The 20,065-nt window shown below is 43.8% G+C and overlaps 1 protein-coding gene across 4 annotated transcripts in view; it reads right to left on the reverse strand.

The window, feature by feature from the left end:
• LOC103536543 (protein spinster homolog 2) overlaps window positions 1-20,065 on the reverse strand; it is a 135,556-nt gene that overhangs the window by 47,804 nt on the left and 67,687 nt on the right. For all 4 annotated transcript variants that reach the window (XM_030462496.1, XM_030462494.1, XM_030462495.1 and 1 more), the window contains exons 4-6: window positions 4,361-4,512; window positions 3,181-3,247; window positions 423-565 (exon numbers count right to left, since the gene is read on the reverse strand). In XM_030462496.1, coding sequence (XP_030318356.1) covers window positions 423-565; window positions 3,181-3,247; window positions 4,361-4,512 — 362 coding nt within the window. The remainder of the gene's footprint in view (window positions 1-422; window positions 566-3,180; window positions 3,248-4,360; window positions 4,513-20,065) is intronic.

Here is a 20,065-nt window from a genome sequence, read left to right on the forward strand (position 1 = left end):
TTGTGTATCTTCTGCTTTTAAATTGCTCTGGCATTTAACTCTCTCTTTTGCTTCAGCAGAGATCATCTCTCAAGGAAGAAAAAGGATCTAAGCACCTCAGCAACAGTGGCACAACAATTAATAGAGGTACACAGCAATTTTTACACTTCAAAAGCCTCAATCTGTCTGAAGTATGAGCCAAGCATAGCAGAGCCTCCCTTAGATCTCAATCTTGGAAAGGTTGGAGGAAAAACTGGGATCCATCATTGTCACTGCAGTCAACACCTTGTGAAAATGAACTGTGCTTTTCTTTCCTCCATCCACAGCCTCAGCTTCCTGCAACTCCCTGCATGTTGTCACTTTTCACACTGCTAAGTACAGGGGCCTGGATGTTTCAATTAAGCATCAGAGGCGAAATGTGCTTTTTACTAGAGAGCTCTTACTTTCTAATCAGAGCTTTCATGTCTCTTAGCCATGAGGTCCGAGCCTTCAGCTGTCCCCCAAGTTGTTCAACATTTCCTCTTTTAGCAGCAGGTACAAATATCAAGATGAGTGTCCCTGTTATCATTCCCAGGAGTGGAGATACCTGCAAGAAAGGATCAAGGAATTAGCACAGGAGTTGGCAGGGTTTGTTTTGATTAGTCAGGAGGAAGCAGATTACATTAGTTTTGTTCCAGCAACTCGATTCTTTACAGCTAGCCAGACCCTGTGAACAAACACACTGAGGCATCTGCTCCTTTCCTTCCTCCCTGTCATTCCCTGGATTCTCTTATCTCACTCTGGAAACATGCAGCTTTGAGAACACACTGATTAAGGCAGTCCATCTCTTTATGTTTGTAAAGTACCAGGATTCATCTAAGAACAGTTTTTCAGTGATGTTTAACTCTCTGGAAAGCTACCCTCAGCTGGGCTAAGAACCCAACTATTGGGCTAAGAACCCAACTATTTTCTGGGAGAGCACCGAAGCCTTTTAAAGGCAATGAGGCCAGGTGAAAGAATTTTGGACACAGGGAGCATGCTGGCTTTGAATATCCTTGTTTGATTTGCATCCCTCTTCCAGCTAAGCCACAATGGGTTGATTTTATGCTGATGATTCTATGAATGGCTTCCCATTCTCAGGCAGCTTCCACAGATTGCAGCAGATGAAGAAATTGAAAATTCAGGCTGGAAAACAGTAAAACATGTTCAAAGGTTAGGTTTCCCAGTGTCCAATCCTTTCTCCCAATCACCAGACAAAATTACAAAGTTCCTACAGTGTTTTGCAAGCTACAAATATGATTCTTGTCTTGACACTGAAGTTCCATCATTGTCAGAATCAAAATAGGAACGTGGATTTTCACAGAACTATCATCTCTTCTATACATGCCATTTTAAAAGCAAATTCCTCTTCCAAAAAAAAAAATAAAAAAATTCCAATAATAGTCTGTAAGTAGCCTGTACACAAAGAGCAGTGTTCCACATTTAAAGATGGCAACCCTGAATTCTTCTAGGAAAGGGAAGATAAGACAAGTCTATTTCAGAACTGGAAAGACAGGAAAATACCTCATCCAGGGATAAATGAAGCCTGGTACAGTAGAATATTACAACTGAATGAAAAACACAGCACTAGTAAACAAAAACAGAAATGCTGTGATTTTCTGGGGCCATATAATTTAAAGTGTCTTTGATTTTTATCTAAAGGCTCAATCCCCCAACAGGACAATATCCATGGATACTCAGTAATGCTCCAGTGAAGTAGTGACATTACTGCCAGATCCAGAGACAAAGCTGCCACTTGCCAATGTGCTCTTCTGCCTTCTTCAGCCCAGTGAAGTACAGATAATTCCTGACCTCCCATGGATTTGAAGACCACAGGAGATCACAGAGGGAATCTTTCACATCACACAAGAGCACAGTCATTGCCACAGGGATGGAGGCTGCTTCACACTGATGTCTGGAAGCTTTCTACATGTGCTGTTTGATTGTAAAAACTACGCAGTGCTGTCCAAAACAACCATCACAGAAGTATTCAGCTTGTCAGGTTCCCCAGGATTCTGCATGGTCAAGGAATCATGCATCAATGTGTCATTTGTAGTGGAAATTATCCCAGTCTTGAGGACAGCCTGGATTTCTCAGGATGGTAACTATGGAACTTTCTTCAAAAGAGAAAGATGCTGGCAAGGATTTCTTTGCACAAATTAAGCCTTTGACTTTTACAGACAGAAAAACAAGAGCACTCCAATGCATCAATCTTGTTAAAGCCCACTGGAGGAGCTTTGGGGTTTCTTATTCCTTGGGTTGGCCTCTGCTCAACAGTTAATATTTCCCTTAAGGTATTTCTGCTACTGCATGAGGTAGCCATCCTCTTGGTGTGAAGCTGTAGGCTTTTGAACCTTTCATTTCAGGTTCACAGCTGGAAACCTCTGACCACTCTCTGAGCTGCAGAAGAAGGGCTCACAGTGATTCTACTGGCTTTGCTTCCCCATGAGGGACAGGGAAGGAATGGCTTGTGTCACAGAAGGGGACATTCGCATGACATAGGAACCCACAGAGTTCATCACCTGCTGTTACCAATGGTGTTGGCCTGAGCTTCATGGGATCCATTGTCCTCACCAAGTGCCAGAGCCCAAGAATGCACCTCGTGGGGGCTCGTGCCACCCACCCTGTCCGAGGTCAGAAAACAGTTCTGCTGGACCACTTCCCCCCAGCCCCTCTCAAGACATCTTTGTGTGCAGGATCTGTTTGTGCCTATGTGATTGGAGCATATAATCTTTTCAACACATTTATCAAGGTCCCAAGAGGTTAAAAGAGAAGGAAACCGACTGTCTCAGGGCTGAAAAACAAGCGGAAACTGGAACAAAGTGTTTTTTCCTCAAAGCAGGAAGCCATTCTAAGAGTTTCTTGACAGCAGGGGACTGAAAGACTGGGGAGTTGATTTAAGGCAAATGTCTCATCCTCCCATCCCCACAAAGAAATCATGGTTGACTGATAAAAAAGTGAGTGGAAAAGGATTGCTCCCAGGCGGGAAGAAAACAAGCACAAGGAGCCCAAACACCCCTTCCATTTGGTTTAGAGAAGGCATCTGCTATGCACTCAATATGCATCCATGCAATTTCCAGTCCTTTACCTTCTCACATATAATAACAGGCTGAAGAATTGTGTGAGAGAACTCTTCCTGCCTCTGGCACACCTGTTATTCCCATGCTGTTCCCAGTGCCTTACCCGCAATGCCCAGTGCCAGTCTCCAGCAACCTGCTTCACACTCGACCCCGTGATGTATCCCAGGCCACTGCAAGTGACACAAAGATAAGAGTCAGAGCACCCAAGCCAAAAATGTTCTTAAACCAAAATTTTCAAAGGCACAAGCATTTGTGTGGCCGAGGCTTTCTTCTCCTGCAGGAAGAAACCCAGGGGATGACGCTGATGATGACCGATAAGTAACTCTTCCCAGCACTCCTGATCTAAAAATGCTGAGATTCCATGGAAATTGGGACACTGACCTCAAGTTTATGGCTGACCTTTCAATCTACAGTGGATGAAAACAAAGCCTCAAAACCAATTTAATTCCCAATTCAGTTTCCACAGCAGGCTTTTCTGTGCAGTAATTAATACGAATACTTAACAATTTTGTGTTCAAGGTCCCAGTTAAGAAGTGCCTTTCAAGGGCTCACCATAGTCAATCATTTAATTTTTTTCTTGCCTTTTAATAGTACCTGGTTCTAATTACTCACAAAGAGACCATTTTCCATAAGTTTATAAAAAAACCCAAGAAGATTCTGCAAGACAGTCTGATGGAAGAACAAGAGGCCTGAAGCTTGGAAATCCCCTCTGAAGAAAAAGGAGCAGCAGGACCTTCAGCAACATGCTAAGAATTACATGGTGGTAACAAAAACTCTCTCACAAGAGATTAGATACAGGTGCACACAGCCACAGAAGCAGGCAGCCATTTGCTCATTTTTGGAAGCCCACCCCAGTGTCTTAGATCTTGATTTCACAGTAACCTGAAAGACAGTGCCTAGAGGAGGTCAAGTCCTCAAATGAATCAAAGCAATAATACAGAGAACCACCAGAAGATTATTAAAATTTGTAGCTTAATTTAATAATGCTAAAAGCAAGCAGAGGAAAAAATCAGCTCAAATATTTTTATTCCATTTCCCCCCATGGCTCTAAAAAACCCCAAACTCCTTCCTACTTATTCCCAAAAGTCACACATGAGCCAGTAACAGGGCTAGAAAAAGAATCCAATTCCTGCAACTAATTAGTCACTGCTCACAGTATTTTCCTCTCTAAACCATTCCAACCAAAGACAGAAGAACTATCATTGTTTTGCAACTAAGGATCTGTGTGAGCTTCCTTTAAGAGAAAAGCCAAAACCAGATGAAAGGAGAGTTAGGTCACTCACCTGCCCAGAGGAATTGCAAAGTAGAAAACAGACAGCATAAGGGTCCTTGTGTTTTTGGTGAAAAGGTCTCCTATGATGGTTGGTGCAATAGTGGAGTAACTTGCTTCACCAATGCCAACCAAACCTCGTGAGAGCACAAGAAGCCAGAAATACTGAGGAGAAAAAAAAAAAGAGAGAAGATGTTAGCATGTCTCCCCTTGTATTTGGGAATGCAGGATGGACAATAGTGGAAGAGGCACAAACAGGGAAATACAAACCCATGAGACTGGGAATTGACTCCCTGGTATGGATTTTGCTTTTTTTTAAACCTCCAGTTTGTTTCATTTGTCTCTTCCTGGGGAGGGAAGGGACTACCTTTCTGTAAAGACTTATAGGCCTGTAAAAAAGCAGTAATAATGCATGTTCACCCATTCTAAGGCAGGCAGAAGACCCTTGGTCTATTCTCAGGGGGCAACTCAGCATTCTTAAGCCCAAGCACAAGCCCTCTGCACTGACAGAGGAATGTCTGGGGAGGTGGGTGAGTACAATGGACCTGCCCTGAAGCCCAAAAAAGTAATCCCTGCCCAGCACAAACCCAACACCCCCCAGCCCAGCAAGAAACAAGGCTGGTGAAATCCTAAAGGCTCTTCAAAACTGTGAAAGAATTGAACCTGCAGTCCCCTGAACTCCCACTTTTTTTCTTGATTGGAGGCTCCTGAATATGGGAGGCTTTGCAAAGGTGCTAAGCACCTATCTCACTCCACTTGGCCTTGGAAAAAAACCTCAGTGCCAATCTGAGCTGAGATACACACAGTTAGCATCACAGAATCACAGAATGGTTTGGGCTGGGAGAGACCTTAAAGATCATCTTGTTCCAACCCTCTTGCCATGGGCAGGGACACCATGGGAATTAGGGAGAGGTAAGCCTTGAGCTTTACTGGGAACTGTGGGAACACCAGTGTGCTCAGGAGGAGTAGCAGCAGGTGAAAGATTTAAGGCAGAAGTTGCAAAAGGCATTAAAGCCACCCAGAGAATCACATGTCCTTCTGAATAAAGAACATTTCAACAGAATGAGGAGAGGGACTTCACGTTCAGCACAACACAGCCCAAGCTGGACAAGAAGTTCATCTAATGGAATTTTCTCCCTGGCCCAAGTTCCCTGTTTCAGCCAACACTTTTCTCAACTGCAAGGACCTGATTTTCCAGGCAGCCTCTTTCACTACACTGGCAGTTTTCTAGGTGCTGCTGTGTGAAGGCATAAAGCACAATCCCTTGATGCTTAAACAGCTGATACATGAGCACAAGCAAGTTGAGCTACACCCAGAAGTAACTGCAGGTGCAGAAACTAAGCAGGCAACTGCAGAAAACTGCAGGCACAGGGGAATCTGTTTCTACAAATCTAACTTCTCCAAATCCCAGTTTACTGCTATTATTCTGTGGAACATTTTTGAGAAGAACAGCAGGGATTATATGTCCTTAACTAAACAAGTGTTTGGAGAACAATGAGCAAGCACCAAACCCCTTCGACAGATGGGGAAAAGCTGAGTTGCAGGGAACTGACTGGCTTTCTGTCCTATGGCCAAGCTGAGCCAAAATACAGGGCTCTCATTCTCAAATCTGGAAAAATGACATCCAGACACATGCCTCAGTCACAAATACATCCACCAGCACACAAAAATCTACCACTGACACGTTTTCACTGTGATCCTGACTGTAATCCCCTGGCTGAAAAGAATTTCTTGAGGATTCCTGCAGTCATACAAAACAAATACTTTTGTGCACTCTTCACTTCACATTATTTTGACGTAAATTCTGGACCAATAGTCCTTTTCTGTGTGTCTCCAAGTTCCTTGTTTGCTGGCAGGGTGTTTGCAGTGCTGCTATCACTCAGAGATCTCCCAGAAGCTGCACATACGTAACAGAAGCACGTGGGGGTAGGCAGAAAGGGTAATTCTGTGACTCAAGCTATTTCATTTATGCCAATTACCCAATGCCAAATCACTCCACTACAGAAATATGCTGACAGTGATTGGTGCTCAGGTAACCAATGTATGTGGAATGAGCAACAGTATTTAAAACATGCTGAATGACTTAGTCACCCAGAATTAGAAAGCGAGGGAACTGGAGGCTGATTTTCTTCTATTAAGAAGGTCAGGTGTGGATCACGGAGAGGGTGACAGGCAAAACAATCACCTGCCAGCCCTGGAATGAGGATGTAAGGAGTGCTGGTTACTCCTGCAGAATGACAAGTTTGCAAATCCACCGGATGATCCTCAACTTTGAAATACCTTCATAAAAAGGACACATAAAAAGGTTTGAGCTCACCAGCCAGGGTCACTCCCAGGGAATACACTGGATGAGAACTTCCTTCAAGTAATGCTGTTATAGGACTCCTCTTACAACCCCTGAATAAAGCAGGAAAACCATACAAAGGTTTCCTATTGTGGTGAAGAGTGGCTTGGTCCCACCAGCACCACTGACTGAGAGTCCCTGTTCAATGAAATCATCTGCAACAAGTAACATGTTCATTCTTCTCCCCCAGTTCCTCCTTGGATCCTCCCCTCCTGTTCTTACCCCAGGCTTACAAACTTCAAACATCAGTTTAATACTTAATACTTTAATACTTAAACTATGTTCTCTGAAGCACCAATTTCCAAAGTCAAGAGATTCTTACTTCAGCTGGCAATAGAGGCAGTCTTATAAAAGCACAACCTAGATAAAGGTACAGATGGGATTGTCCTCCTGAGATGATGAAAATGTTTTCCTGTTGACAATTAGGAAAAAATTCTAAAGTGTAAAATAATGTTAGGGAATTATTTATAAACAGCTGTACATTGTGCCTGGTTTTAGAGCACAATATCTAGGATTAAAGAGCTAATCCCTCATCTTACCCAGGTGAAGGAGCCCTTCTGGATCTCTGGCTAGCACGCAACCTACTGGAACCTATACAACAAAAAGATGCAGTAATTTGTAACAGTGAGCTAGAACCCACAATCTTCTAGCTCCACTCAGTCAGCCAAAACAAGCTTTTAACATCTCTGAAGAGGGGCAGCTGGGTAGCTCCCCCAGAAAAAAAAAAAAAAGTCATTTCAGAGAGAGAGAGGCCTAAACTTTTCATTTTTCATAGAAGAAGCAACAGTACAACCCACAACACGATGCCATGATTCTTATGCTGCTACTCATTTGGAGCACAGAAGTCCCAGGAACCAAACTGGTCCCTAAACCACTGTGTGTGCACTATAGACAAGTGTTATTTCATGTATGTGAACCCCAGACACATCTCTGAGTGTGTCAGAACATAAGAACCAACACAAGCAGATGGGAAAGTCAGGTAATACCCAGGCAGAGGGGAGCAGTGTTCTCCTCAGTGCTAGAAGGGACCTTCTGCCATTTCCTTGGCACCACATTCCTATCCCCCAAGTGTTTTTTCCTCTCTCCCACCCCAGGTTTTTCAGCAGTTTAGTGAAACAAAAAGATCTGACATCAGTCAAATTCTGCTCTAAATTATCGTTGCTTAAAAACAGCTGAGATTTTGAACTTCATTTCACTGTTCCCCAAGCAGAAATGGATGTTTTAAAGCAGATTTTTCCTTTCTACATGACTTTGGAGCATTTCTGTAATTTGCTCATCTGTGCAGGAAAACAGAAAACATCTCAGAGATATTTCAGCACCTGAGCTTATTCTATTGCTGGGTAAGCCTAGCAACCTCTGTACTTCAGTGTCTTTCTAGGGGTCTGTGCTTTACAACTCAAGTTTTTGGAAACAAAGAGCTTTCAGGCAAACAATTTATGTGTTTAATTTTGGCTAGCAGTCATGGCAGAGATGTTTGCACCTCCATGGGAGCTGCTGTCATCTCCTTGTTTGTAGAGATGCAACGGTTTTCTTTGGATGGCTGGATGGCAGAAATAGCTCTCCTCATCCACCTCTGCTTCAGAGGCAATGTCCATCACATCTGCTGGACTTGGACAGCCAAGTTTTCCTTGGACATGGACAGCCAAGTTTTCTTTGGACATGGACAGCCAACTTTTCCTTAGACATGGACAAATAGTTTTTCTCCAACCACAAAGAGGTTGATGAGACACAAGCCAGGGGAGATGCCAGTACACAACAAACCATCAACATATGAAAGGAGTGAAAGAGACTCAGAACCACCACAGTCTTCCTGAGAACTTCAGGAGATGTCACCATCAGAAAATATTGCACAGGGAAAGGACTCCTACATGCAGATGTGAAGTGGGAAAGTCAATGGATCTGCTCCCTTCTTCCCATCTCTTAAGTCTCTGGAAGGAAACACACGTCCTGGTTCTGCTGCTAAGTCTTTAGTATTGTCATTTGAAGATTAACAAATCCAAACAAAAAAACCCCAACAACTCACTCCAAAACAGACCTGAGTTTTGGCAGAGGTACAAATCCTTATTCCTCAGGGAATGCACTGATCACTGACAGGAATGTGCTGCCTACCAACTTCTACACTTCTTCAACTCTCAGCAAACCACAGGCAACAGCAGCTAGAGATCGTGGGCTTAGATCTTCCACGATTTTAGTCTGGAAAAAGATTTTGTTATTTGATTTAAATATTTATAATATGCCAAATAATAGCTCCTGTATTTTCTCAACAAAGTATGAATGGGCTAATATTCACATTTTCACACTGCCTTTAACTCTCAATCTCATGCATACATAAATGTTTGATGGCCTAGGACATGTGATTAGCTTTAATCATGTTTGGACAAACCTCCTAATTATACATTTATCCTAGTTGTAGAGACCATTGAGTGAGTAATACATGTTTTAATAGGTCTAATTACAGCTTTAAATTCTTTCTCTTTTTTTTTTTTTTTTTTTTTAATTAGTTAACAAAAGGAATTAAGCCACAGTTCTTTGAAAGATTAGCTGTCAGTGATAAACCTATAATCTACCAAATATGTGTACAAATGTGAACCACCAGCTTTAGTCTCTAAAGAATCATATGATCCTTAAGCTTTGGTTATTAAGGATTTGCATGAGTGTGGAGTCACTTGTAAGGGTCTCACAAAACATCTGAATCCAGGCTCCTTTAGATTAGGGACACACAGCTTGAGGAGACCACACAGATACAGCCAACCTACTATAAACTACTAGTTAGGATGCTCAGTCCCAGTAGCCATGTTTTGATCTGATGTTGCTGCTCTAAAAGGCTCTTGCACCCTTTATTTATAAATTATTATTATTATTTATTATTATTAATTTAACCTCCTACAGTGTCTACATTTAGCTGCTGTAGGGCTCAGCACCACGAAATTCCATATTTGAAAATTTGCCATATTTTCCTTCTTTTATTAAATAAACATTATGCAGAAAAAGAAAAGAAAAGAAGACACAGAATCAGGGTTTGCATCCTTGGAAAGAAGATGTGCATAAGGCAAATCATCCCTGCCACCAGGCAGCTAGGATTGCAGCCACTCAAAGCCTAAAACACATGCATGTGGAATGATAATAAGATAAGGAGAAAGCATTGGGATGGACTGAATTTCCCTCAATTTCTGGACAAAACTCAGTTCAATTGTAGTGCAGTTGCAGTGTTCCTATAGTTGGCAGGGTCCTGCACTGACAACACCCAGGGGGCACCACAGCAGTCACAAGTGATCAGCTACATCAGCTGGAGAGAGAGAAATCTGCTATTTATATATCAGCTGAGCAAAGTAAAACCCACAGGGCTCAGATGCAGATTCCAGGCTGCACAACCCTGGTCCCTTCTGACCCTCCTGTGCCAGCAGCTGTCTTGCCTGTCCTCAATCTTCTGGCCAGGCAAACCCCCACACTTCCTTTTGCACTCCCAGGACTTTTCCCAAGCCTTATCAGCACTTTGTAGGGATCTAAGTGGTTAAAGAGGACAAACCCCACCCTTCACCACAGGTATGCAAAGCTGTCCCATGAACCAGGCTGCAACCCAAGGCAGGAACATGCTCCTGACTATCAAGATTGTGACTCAGAGCCTTGGCTCCTGGAAACTCCCAGGGCAAACTCCAGCTCCCCAGCTGAGCCATGGAATGACACCACCAAGCCAGGTGACAGGTTTACTTAAACACCAAACACCCCATCTCTCTCAGCCCTTCCAGCAATGATGGGGTCACCTTTAAGAAGCTGAAAGTTTCCAAGGCAAACAGGGACACTATTGTGAAAGACAAGATGACACTAAGTGGTGATGTTGATGTTTTCAATTCCATTCTGCTTCTGGACGAACCACAAAAGCTACAGCGGGACAGAGAAGCCTAAATAAATCTTCCACCCTCTCTGCACCCCTAAAGCTTTACAGATTTGGAATACACATAACCAAGGCACCTGGCTTCCATTTGTGGATCCAAGTCCTGGGTCCACACACCCTCTAAGAATGCTGTGTCAGGTCTATGGATCACAAAGGAGTATCAAACAGGAATGATTCTAACCCTCCTCTAATAAAAAAAGAAATATTGTCAAGATCTAGAGAGAGGTTGTATATTTAGTAGTGGTGAATTGTCCACTGCCAATTCTGAAGAACATATCTCCCTGTCAAGTTCAGGCCAGACTTCTAAATAATTGAATATTCATGCCAAATTCTGGCCATTTGATGTCTTGCTGTCTGTGGTATCTTTGTGCAAGAAGAAAGGAAGATTAATATCTACCTTTATTTACAAATTATCTTAAAGTAATCCCTCATGGGCATTGCCAGCAGAGAGACCCAAACACAAAACAACCTGGGGGCAAAACTCTTCGTTCTGATGCTTTGTTGGCTGGTACTTTTCTCCCCCATTAATAGGCTGGGTAAGCCTTGTTTTCAGGATTTCCTACAACCAAAAGGAGTTGATTACATTTCATCTCTGGGTGATAGCAACTAGCAGGATACATGGTTGGTTGATGTTGACATGCTGATTGTATTGACTGGTTGACAGGTTGATGAGTTCCCAACTCTGCTGCAATGCTGTGAACTATCAGTATTTTATCTGTTTTCAGTAGAGATACAAGTGCACTCCCCTTCTCACCTCCAACAAGATGTTCTCCCCTCATCAGACATGAGCCTTGGTGGCCGGCTGGCCTGGGGGACATTCACTGCAGTTTCTGGGCCTTTTGCCACCTGGCCCACTGGACAGAAGTGATTTGGTTTAGACTCCTTTTTTCTTCCCTCATTGTGTGTGTTATCACTTACCCATAACCACTTTTCACTTCCCATCTCTTTCCAATCTCAAATCCCTTCATGTGGCTGCTGCACACATTTCCTGTAACTTCTGTCACCACTGGATTCTCTTCAGGTTCTACAGTTTCCTCCCTTTGAGTTGAACTCTTGATGTCAAATGAATCTTTCATCACCATTTTCAAACTTCTCTCCTTTCCATGCACATCAGAGAACAAGAGAATAGCTGGGACTGGAAGGGGCCTCTGGATATACCCTGATCCATGCTCCCTGCTCCAAGTGGGACCAACCCCAACAGGCTGGTCAAGGTCACATCCAGTTCAGTTTTTAATATCTCCAAGGATGAAGAAGCCACAACCTTGTTGGACAACCCACTCCACTGTTGGACCATTCTCACAGTAAAACTGATTTTTTCTTGAATTTCCTGTGTTTTAGTTTGTGTCCACTAAACTCATCTGGTCACTGGGTACCACTGAGAAGAGTCTGGCTTTACCCTGACTGCCTTCTCTCAGGTATTTCTACATGTCAAAGCAACACTACAAGCTCTCTAGTGATAAAAGCACAGTTTTAGAGTGAAGATTCCACTTCAGCAAAGGTAAATTATTCAAAATCTCAGTTAAATCCACAGGGCAGACATAATCTCATTTACTGTGTCTCTGTTGCATTCAACTTCAACCACTTTTCTTCACTCTTTTCCTCTTAAGCCTGGTTGTGCATGGCAAGTAAACAACTCTAAATATTTAGTGTTCAGTGAAGAAGCTTCTCTTACCCAAAGCTCTTTCCCTGCCAGGAAGGTCACTAACACTGGAGTGAAAAGCCTCGGGCCTCCTTTCAATTACTCACACATTTGGTCAACACATTCCCATCAGTTTTATTCACACCTCCTTATTATAAGCTGGCTAGAGGTTATAAGCACATTACAGATGAGACCACCTACACCACAACAGCAAGCTACTGAGTTACTGAAACCTTAGTACACTTGATTTTTTCTCCAGGGTCAATATATAAACCCTTTGCAACTAGGATGGACTGATACCATAGCTTCTAAAGCAGGTCTCATTCTTCTACACTATGTCAAACACTTCCAACTCATTTGGATGCAAAGTGTCCTGTCTATTCTCAGCTCCAAGCACCTCACCTTTGAACAATTCCCTTCTGGGAAAATTTGGCTGCTATTCAGATCCTAACAATGAGGAGAAGAGAGACTACAGCAAGCAGAAAAAGCACAAAATACATATTTAAATACAGAAATGAAGCAAAGTCCACTCACCTTTCCTTTGATTGTCTCTAGTATTTGTTAATGGCTTTAGCTCTCCCAGGTGTTCTGTTCAGGCATACTTAACAGAATGTAGAAAGTTTTATTTGGAAATGCACTTGAGATTCTGGCTGATTAAAGTGTCCTTAATTTATAAGCTTTACATTATTACTTAATACTTAAAAATAACCAGGAAAGACTGTCAGATATTCCCTTCTCACTCATTACACCCTTCAATCAGCAACTAAAGTGTTTATCAACTGGATACCTACAGGCAGACTCTAAACCTGAAGCACCTAATTAAGCACACTGGGGAAAAACAAAAGCAAAACCACCCTGGAAGCAGCAACTCCCACAGCACTTCTCAGAGTCTGCAGGGATCTGCTGCATGCTGCAACAGCTGGAAAAACCAGGGCCAAGCTTTTCTCAGCTCCTTGCAGATTTGGGGATATGAAATTCCTTTCTGGCATCCAAATTGCAGTGTCTGAAATCCATATTTGCCATCATTGCCCTCCCTTCAAACCCGTGGCAACCCTGGAAGGCTCCCCTATTACTTTTCAGTCATTTGGGGGAGCACCAAAAAAGAAAAAGAAAGGAAAAAAAAATGAAAAAGAGTAGGTCCAGTTCTCCATCCAATTAGGTAATGGAATTACAAGACACTGGGTGATGAAGCAGGGTCTTGACAGTAGCCTCAGAGAAGACAAAGCAGCATTTCAGCTTAGTAATTGAAGGGCTTTCCATTGGACTGACCTGCCTGTGGTACAAATAGTACATGACAGCCAAGTGGTGGGATTGATGTTTTTCTCAATTTAGCATCTTGGTCATTAATAGTGCATTAATGACAAGAGTCTGGGCTGTAATTGGAAGGAATATAACAGATTAGCTTGCTTATTCACCAGAACACCAGCCAGCAGAGTGCTACTTATAAAACAGACCTTAAAGAAAAAGGTTGATGCTTTCAAATAAATCCTAGGGCTCATAAAGAGCCCCATGTTACCAGTGCTGCTTGAACATTGAGTTAAAACACTTCTCATCCCAGTGGCTCTGGTGTAAGACACAGAGAAGCCCCCTAGCATTTCACAAAGCTAAAAGAGTGGTCATTTATCCATGTTACAAACCCATTACATGCAGCTGGGCAGGAATGTATCTTCCCAAACTCTTCCCCTGAGAATCATAATAGTCCTGGGTGGGAAGCAAACTGTTGCTTTTTGTTCCAGATCTGTCAGGTGGGACACACTTAGCAGTGCCTGCAACAAATACCTGGCATCAGGCAGTGTCACCATACCCTTCCTGAGCCCTGCAAAGGCAAAAAATAATCACAAAACCAAGGGATGGGGAGATCTACAACAGATTTTTGCAGCTGTGGAAACGATGAGAAGCTCTTGACACAAGTTTCCACATCCCAGTAGCTGGAATATGACCTGGCACACATGAAACTAAGGAATATTCTCAGGCAGTAAGTAACAAGCTGGCATGTTCCAGGCACAGATGAGTCACAAGTGAAGCCTGAATCCAAGCAATCCAGCTATAAACACAGATACCAGAACACTGAGTTCCAGGTGCACAACTCTAACAACACCTCCACCTCCAGTGATGACTGGAGAGGCACAAGAGACCTGACTGCATCCACACAGTGCCTTGGCTCAAACACCCTTTGGTTTGGACCAAGTCTTCAACTGGGATGTACCCAAATCCAACAGACAGGTCCTTAGAGAGCACAACCCCATCATTTCTCAGCACCATCAGACACCCAGGTGGGTGTTTTGCTCTAGCTGTATGTATTTTCAAGGGCAGAACAAGTTTTGAGACTCCATAAAAGACACATTTTAATAGAATGCCTCAGGTTTAAATGAAATTACCACAAAGTGATAGTCCCAGCATCTGTTGGTTCTGCTGATTCTTGGCATATTCCATTTTGCATATGCTAAAAATTTTTAAGCGTGCCAGCTTAAAAAAAAAAAAAAATCCCATCCAAATCCCACCAAACTCTGATTAATTTTTTTTTCCTCCCACTTTGTTTTCACACTTCTCTGGTTCGCTGCCTCAATCAAGCTCCAAGCACTGTGAGGAAGGATGCCCTTGCAGAATGCACCAATTCCTCAAACCTACCAACTTCTCCATGATTTCCTTTGAAGAGTTGCTAAATGCTAGATGAAATGTTATTAATTGGCAGGATTTTGTCATGCTAGAGCTTCATTCCATTCTCAACAAGCCATCCTATCTGACAAAATGACAATCCTACTTAATTATATTAAATGCATCTTCATGTTTTGTCATTATCTTCTCATGAGATTAAGTCAATCATGTTTTGCAGACATGATCAGCACCATTCCCAGGGATTTCCAGCTCAAAATCTATTACAGGAGTTTGAGATTAGTACTCTAAGTCAACCTTATCTGAATTGCAAATGCAGTGTTTTGTGCAGCAAGTGAACTTTATGCATTTAAAAGAAATGTCAACACTTCAAAAGACTAATTTAGCACCCGGTGCTTTAAGCTGTTTCCCATCTTCACACTATTTGCACTTTCCTCAGAACACAATGGTCCTTTTTACAGCCTTTCTGCATGGCCCCAGGCTGTGGGCAGCACTGAAGGAGCAGTTCCACTTCCTACAGGATGCCTGATGATGCTTTTGTATCAGCAGAAAGCCAAGAGCTCAACCAAAGAAAGGCCCAAATCCCTACCTTTGCATCTGAACACAAGCCAAAGAGGCTGAATCCCACTTTCCCTCTCCTGCATCCTGGTTTTCAGTTCAATATGCACAACTTAAAAGAACCAAGGTCCTTCTAATTCAAAGCTTAGGTTTGTTTCCAGGCCTTCTAATAATGAGCTTGGTTAAATGAGTGGTTTTCCTCTTCTGTGACCAAACTCTCCTGAACATTGATGCTTCCTTCCAAACCACAAGAACTCAAGCTGTAAGATCCCTTCTTTACATCCATGCTACATGCCCCTGTGCTCAGCTCTGGTGAGGCGACACCTCGAGTCCTGTGTCCAGTTCTGGGCCCCTCAGCTCAGGAAGGAGATTGAGGTGCTGGAGCAGGTCCAGAGAAGAGCAAGGAGGCTGTGAAGGGATCCAGCAGAATTCCTGTGAGGAAGGGCTGAGGGAGCTGGGGGTGTTGAGGCTGGAGAAGAGGAGGCTCAGGGGAGACCTCATCACTCTCTACAACTCCCTGAAAGGAGGTTGGAGCCAGGGGGGGGTTGGGCTCTTTTCCCAGGCAACTCTCAGCAAGACAAGAGGGCAGGGTCTCAAGTTGTGCCAGGGGAGGTTTAGGTTGGAGATGAGAAAGAATTTCTTTATGGAGAGGGTGATCAGGCATTGGAATGGGCTGCCCAGGGAAGTAGTGGATTCTCCGTGTCTGGAGCTATTTCCAAAGAGCCTGGATGTGGCACTGAGTGCCATGGGCTGGGAACCACGGGGGGAGTGGATCAAGGGTTGGACTTGATGATCTCTGAGATCCCTTCCAACCCAGCCAATTCTATGGTTCTATGATTCTATGATTCTACACAAATGCCAGCTTACATCCCTAAACAAACAGCATTTTTCCAGTCCCCTATTTGAACACTTCAGAGAAACAAGAAGGGAGAGGTTCTACCCCACCAAGGAGGCATTATCTTCATACAGTTATCTGGGAAGTTTATTTTCAAAGGAACAGGACCACATGGTCCCATCCAGACACCAAGCCAGACCTCCCCACTACAGAGCACTGCATGGCCAATGCCTTCTGCTCCTCAGGCCACAAGAACTTCTGCAAGAAGCAACTGATGCAGAATTTTCTAATTCCTTACTCTAAATTTTAACATCTGCTTGGAAATTTAATTGCAGCCCTACTAGTTTTTTGTTTTTTTTTTTTAATACTTCTTTTTCTCCCCTTCAGCTGGTTCAGTCCATCTCTTTTATGGACAATTTTCTTTTTCTTCTATTCCTGGGATGTTTGAATGTGGCTGAGTTTAAGATGCTGTAACAATTATTTATAAAGCATAATGCATCAGCATTACAGAGACTTCCAATCAGACAGGACTGAAGCAGGAAGCCATCCTTTTTGTGTGCCATCAGCATGCTCTGGGGTTAGGTCTCTGCTGCAGTATGAGGAGCAGAATACACATTTTAATTGCCAGCATAAGAAAGAACGCTGCCCAGACACACACAGCCTGGCAATGGAATAAATCTGCCTTCTTTCCTCTGCCTTCTCTTCAAATCATTGACCCAGGTGAGATTTCCTGCTCAGGCAGAACAAAAGCAGGACAGGCAGGATGAGAGTCATGGCCACTGAACTTTTCTACTCTTCATCCCAGAGGCTGTAAATTCAGGTTTCTGCATAAAAATGGGACAAAGCTGTAAAGGTTTTTGGCTTGTCAAGATCCTTCCTGCTGGCACCACTGTCCCCAGCTGTTGCCTTTAAGCATTTTCATGATCTGATGAAAGAGCATCCAATGTAAGCATATTGATTTTAAAAAGATGTAGTGTCTGACTCAATTCCCACAAAGACACACAAAAGGTTCCCACAGACTTCCCAAGCAGGAGCTGAATCAGAACCACAATCACAGCCTGATAATGATTGCAACATCTTCCAGTAACCCAGCTAACCAACAGCTTTCTAAAAAAAAAAAAAAAGAAAAAAAGGGGGTAGGCAGTGATAGGGAGCCCTCCTTGAGACCCACTGCAAATTAAAATTAACCCTTGAGCTTATTTCTTGATACTCTCCCAAGCACAAACCTCTGGTCCCCTGCTGCAGAAACTGCCTGAGCTCTGAGGAGCAGTTAGAATCATAGAATCATAGAATCCTAGGGGTTGGAAGGGACCTCGAAAGATCATCTAGTCCAACCCCCCCTGCCAGAGCAGGGCCACCTAGAGTACATCGCGCAGGAACGTGTCCAAGCGGGTTTTGAATGTCTCCAGTGAAGGAGACTCCACAACCTCCCTGGGCAGCCTGTTCCAGGGCTCTGTCACCCTTACAGTAAAAAAATTTTTCCGGATATTCAACTTGAACCTCCTATGCTCCAATTTACACCCATTACCCCTTGTCCTATCACTGGTAATCACTGAGAAAAGCCTAACTCCATCTCCCTGACACTCGCTCCTTACATATTTGAAAACATTGATGAGGTCACCCCTCAGTCTCCTTTTCTCCAAACTAAAGAGACCCAGCTCCCTCAGCCTTTCCTCATAAGGGAGATGTTCCACTCCCTTAATCATCTTCGTAGCTCTGCGCTGGACTCTTTCAAGCACTTCCCTGTCCTTCTTGAACTGAGGGGCCCAGAACTGGACACAATACTCCAGGTGCGGCCTCACCAATGCAGAATAGAGGGGGAGGAGAACCTCTCTTGACCTACTAACCACACCCTTCCTAATGCACCCCAGGATGCCATTGGCCTTCTTGGCCACAAGGGCACATTGCTGGCTCATGGTCATCCTCTTGTCTACCAGGACCCCCAGGTCTCTTTCACCTACACTGCTCTCCAGCAGGTCAGCCCCCAACCTATACTGGGACATCGTGTTGTTCTTCCCCAAATGCAAAACCCTACACTTCCCCTTGTTGAACTTCATCATGTTTCTCTCTGCCCAACTCTCTAGCCTGTCTAAGTCTCTCTGAATGGCAGCACGGCCTTCCGGTGTGTCTGACATTTCAGTGCAAATCTCCACCCTCAATTTAATGACCTGGCAAGAGAAGCCTCTGCAGCAGCCTGCATCAGTTCAGGTGAGTTATGACACCCAGCAACAGAAACTGCTCTTCTTCTTGCAGTGTTTGACTCGGATGGTTTCAGACTGATTAATGCGCACTTAGGCACCTAGCAGCATGAGATTAGGGTGATTTGAGAAATTTGAATGGGATTAGTTGGCTGGCTGGTTCTGCCTGGGGAAGGTGGGACCTGGGGGTAACCTTGATTGGGGTCCTGGAGGGGAAAGTAGAACTGATCCTGTTCCAGAGAGGAAAAGCTGGTGGAGATATTCCTTGTGCACCTTCAAGGTAATTTTCTCATCACATGAACATGCTTTCTGAGGGAGCTTTGGAACCACAGTCTGTCTCTCTCCTGGAAGCCAACATCAGCTGTGTTTGCTTTACAGATATAGAGAGGTAGATACTGGAAGGAAAAAAAAAACCAACACTAGGAGCAGAAAATACAACACTTCAGTTTCTGATAACATCTATGAAAAGCTTCCTCCTCTCATAGATTGGCTTTTTGGGGGCTGATAGTCTGAGAATACCCTAGATTGGTTTTCATTTCTAGTTTCCCTTGGAAGGGGGGAAGGTAGAAAGGACCAAGGTAGGAACAGAATATAAGGCAGCTACAAGACAAACACAGTAACTCTGCACTCCATTTCAGCAACCATTTCATCTCCCATCTCTTCTGTCCTAGGTCAGCAAAATACAAGGAAACAATGAGGAGCCAAGGTTCAAGAGTTCAGATCATTACACTGTGCAAAGAGTAGATCCTGCTCTTATGTGGAAACAGTCTCTGGTATTTGGTATCAGTTGTGCTGAAGATGCTGGCAGGCTTGCCCAGAATACCTTAAGACCAGAGCAACAGAGTATTCTTTACTGCAGTACACTCCACATAATTCCTATTTTTCAAAAAAAAGGCAAGGCAGTACAAGTGATCAGAGTGCTGTGACTAGCACTGGGAAGGAGCAGGAGGTGCTTTTTTTGCTGGAGTCAAATAAATGGCTCCTTTCACTTCCCATAGAAACTCTCATACTTCTTTGTCCAGGGAGCAGGGATTTTGTTACATCTTGATCTAGTCCTAGAGCTGGCAAGTCAAAGAGCCACAAAAAACACAGAGGGAGTTTCTCACAGCAGAATTGCAACAGGGACCTGACAATTCCTACTTCCCAAGAGCTTTGGGGATCTCATCCCTGACTCCAGCAGCCACATAGATGTAGGTCCACAGATCCAGGTGTGGGATCCTCTCTTCTGATGGGCAATATCGACACCAGCAGACTGCAGTGAAAGCAAACCTTCTGCACAGCTGAGAGGGGCAGCAGGGGTAAAGGGAGCTCTGGGAATTATTTTCAAACCATCTCCTTCCAGCCATAGGGGAGAGGGAATGAAAGGCAGAATCAAGCCTGTAAAGGATTTCACTCTGCAGTGTAAATGGAGATGGAAAGCCTTATCCTTTGCTTCTCTTCTGGGACTTCAGAGCCACCAACTCCAGCACAGCATCCTCCCTCATCCAGCACCTCCTGATGCTCAGCCCCTCAGCACAGCAGCTCCCTGCTGGTGAGAAGCTCCCTGATTCCTGGGGAGAAGATGGGATGCACAGACTGTCTTGTCTTAGTTCAACAGAGACAAGGAATAAGTTACAGCTAGCAGGGAGGGGAGCAGGGC

Source organism: Calypte anna, chromosome 19 (genome assembly GCF_003957555.1).
Source record: "Calypte anna isolate BGI_N300 chromosome 19, bCalAnn1_v1.p, whole genome shotgun sequence".
NCBI lineage: Eukaryota > Metazoa > Chordata > Aves > Apodiformes > Trochilidae > Calypte > Calypte anna.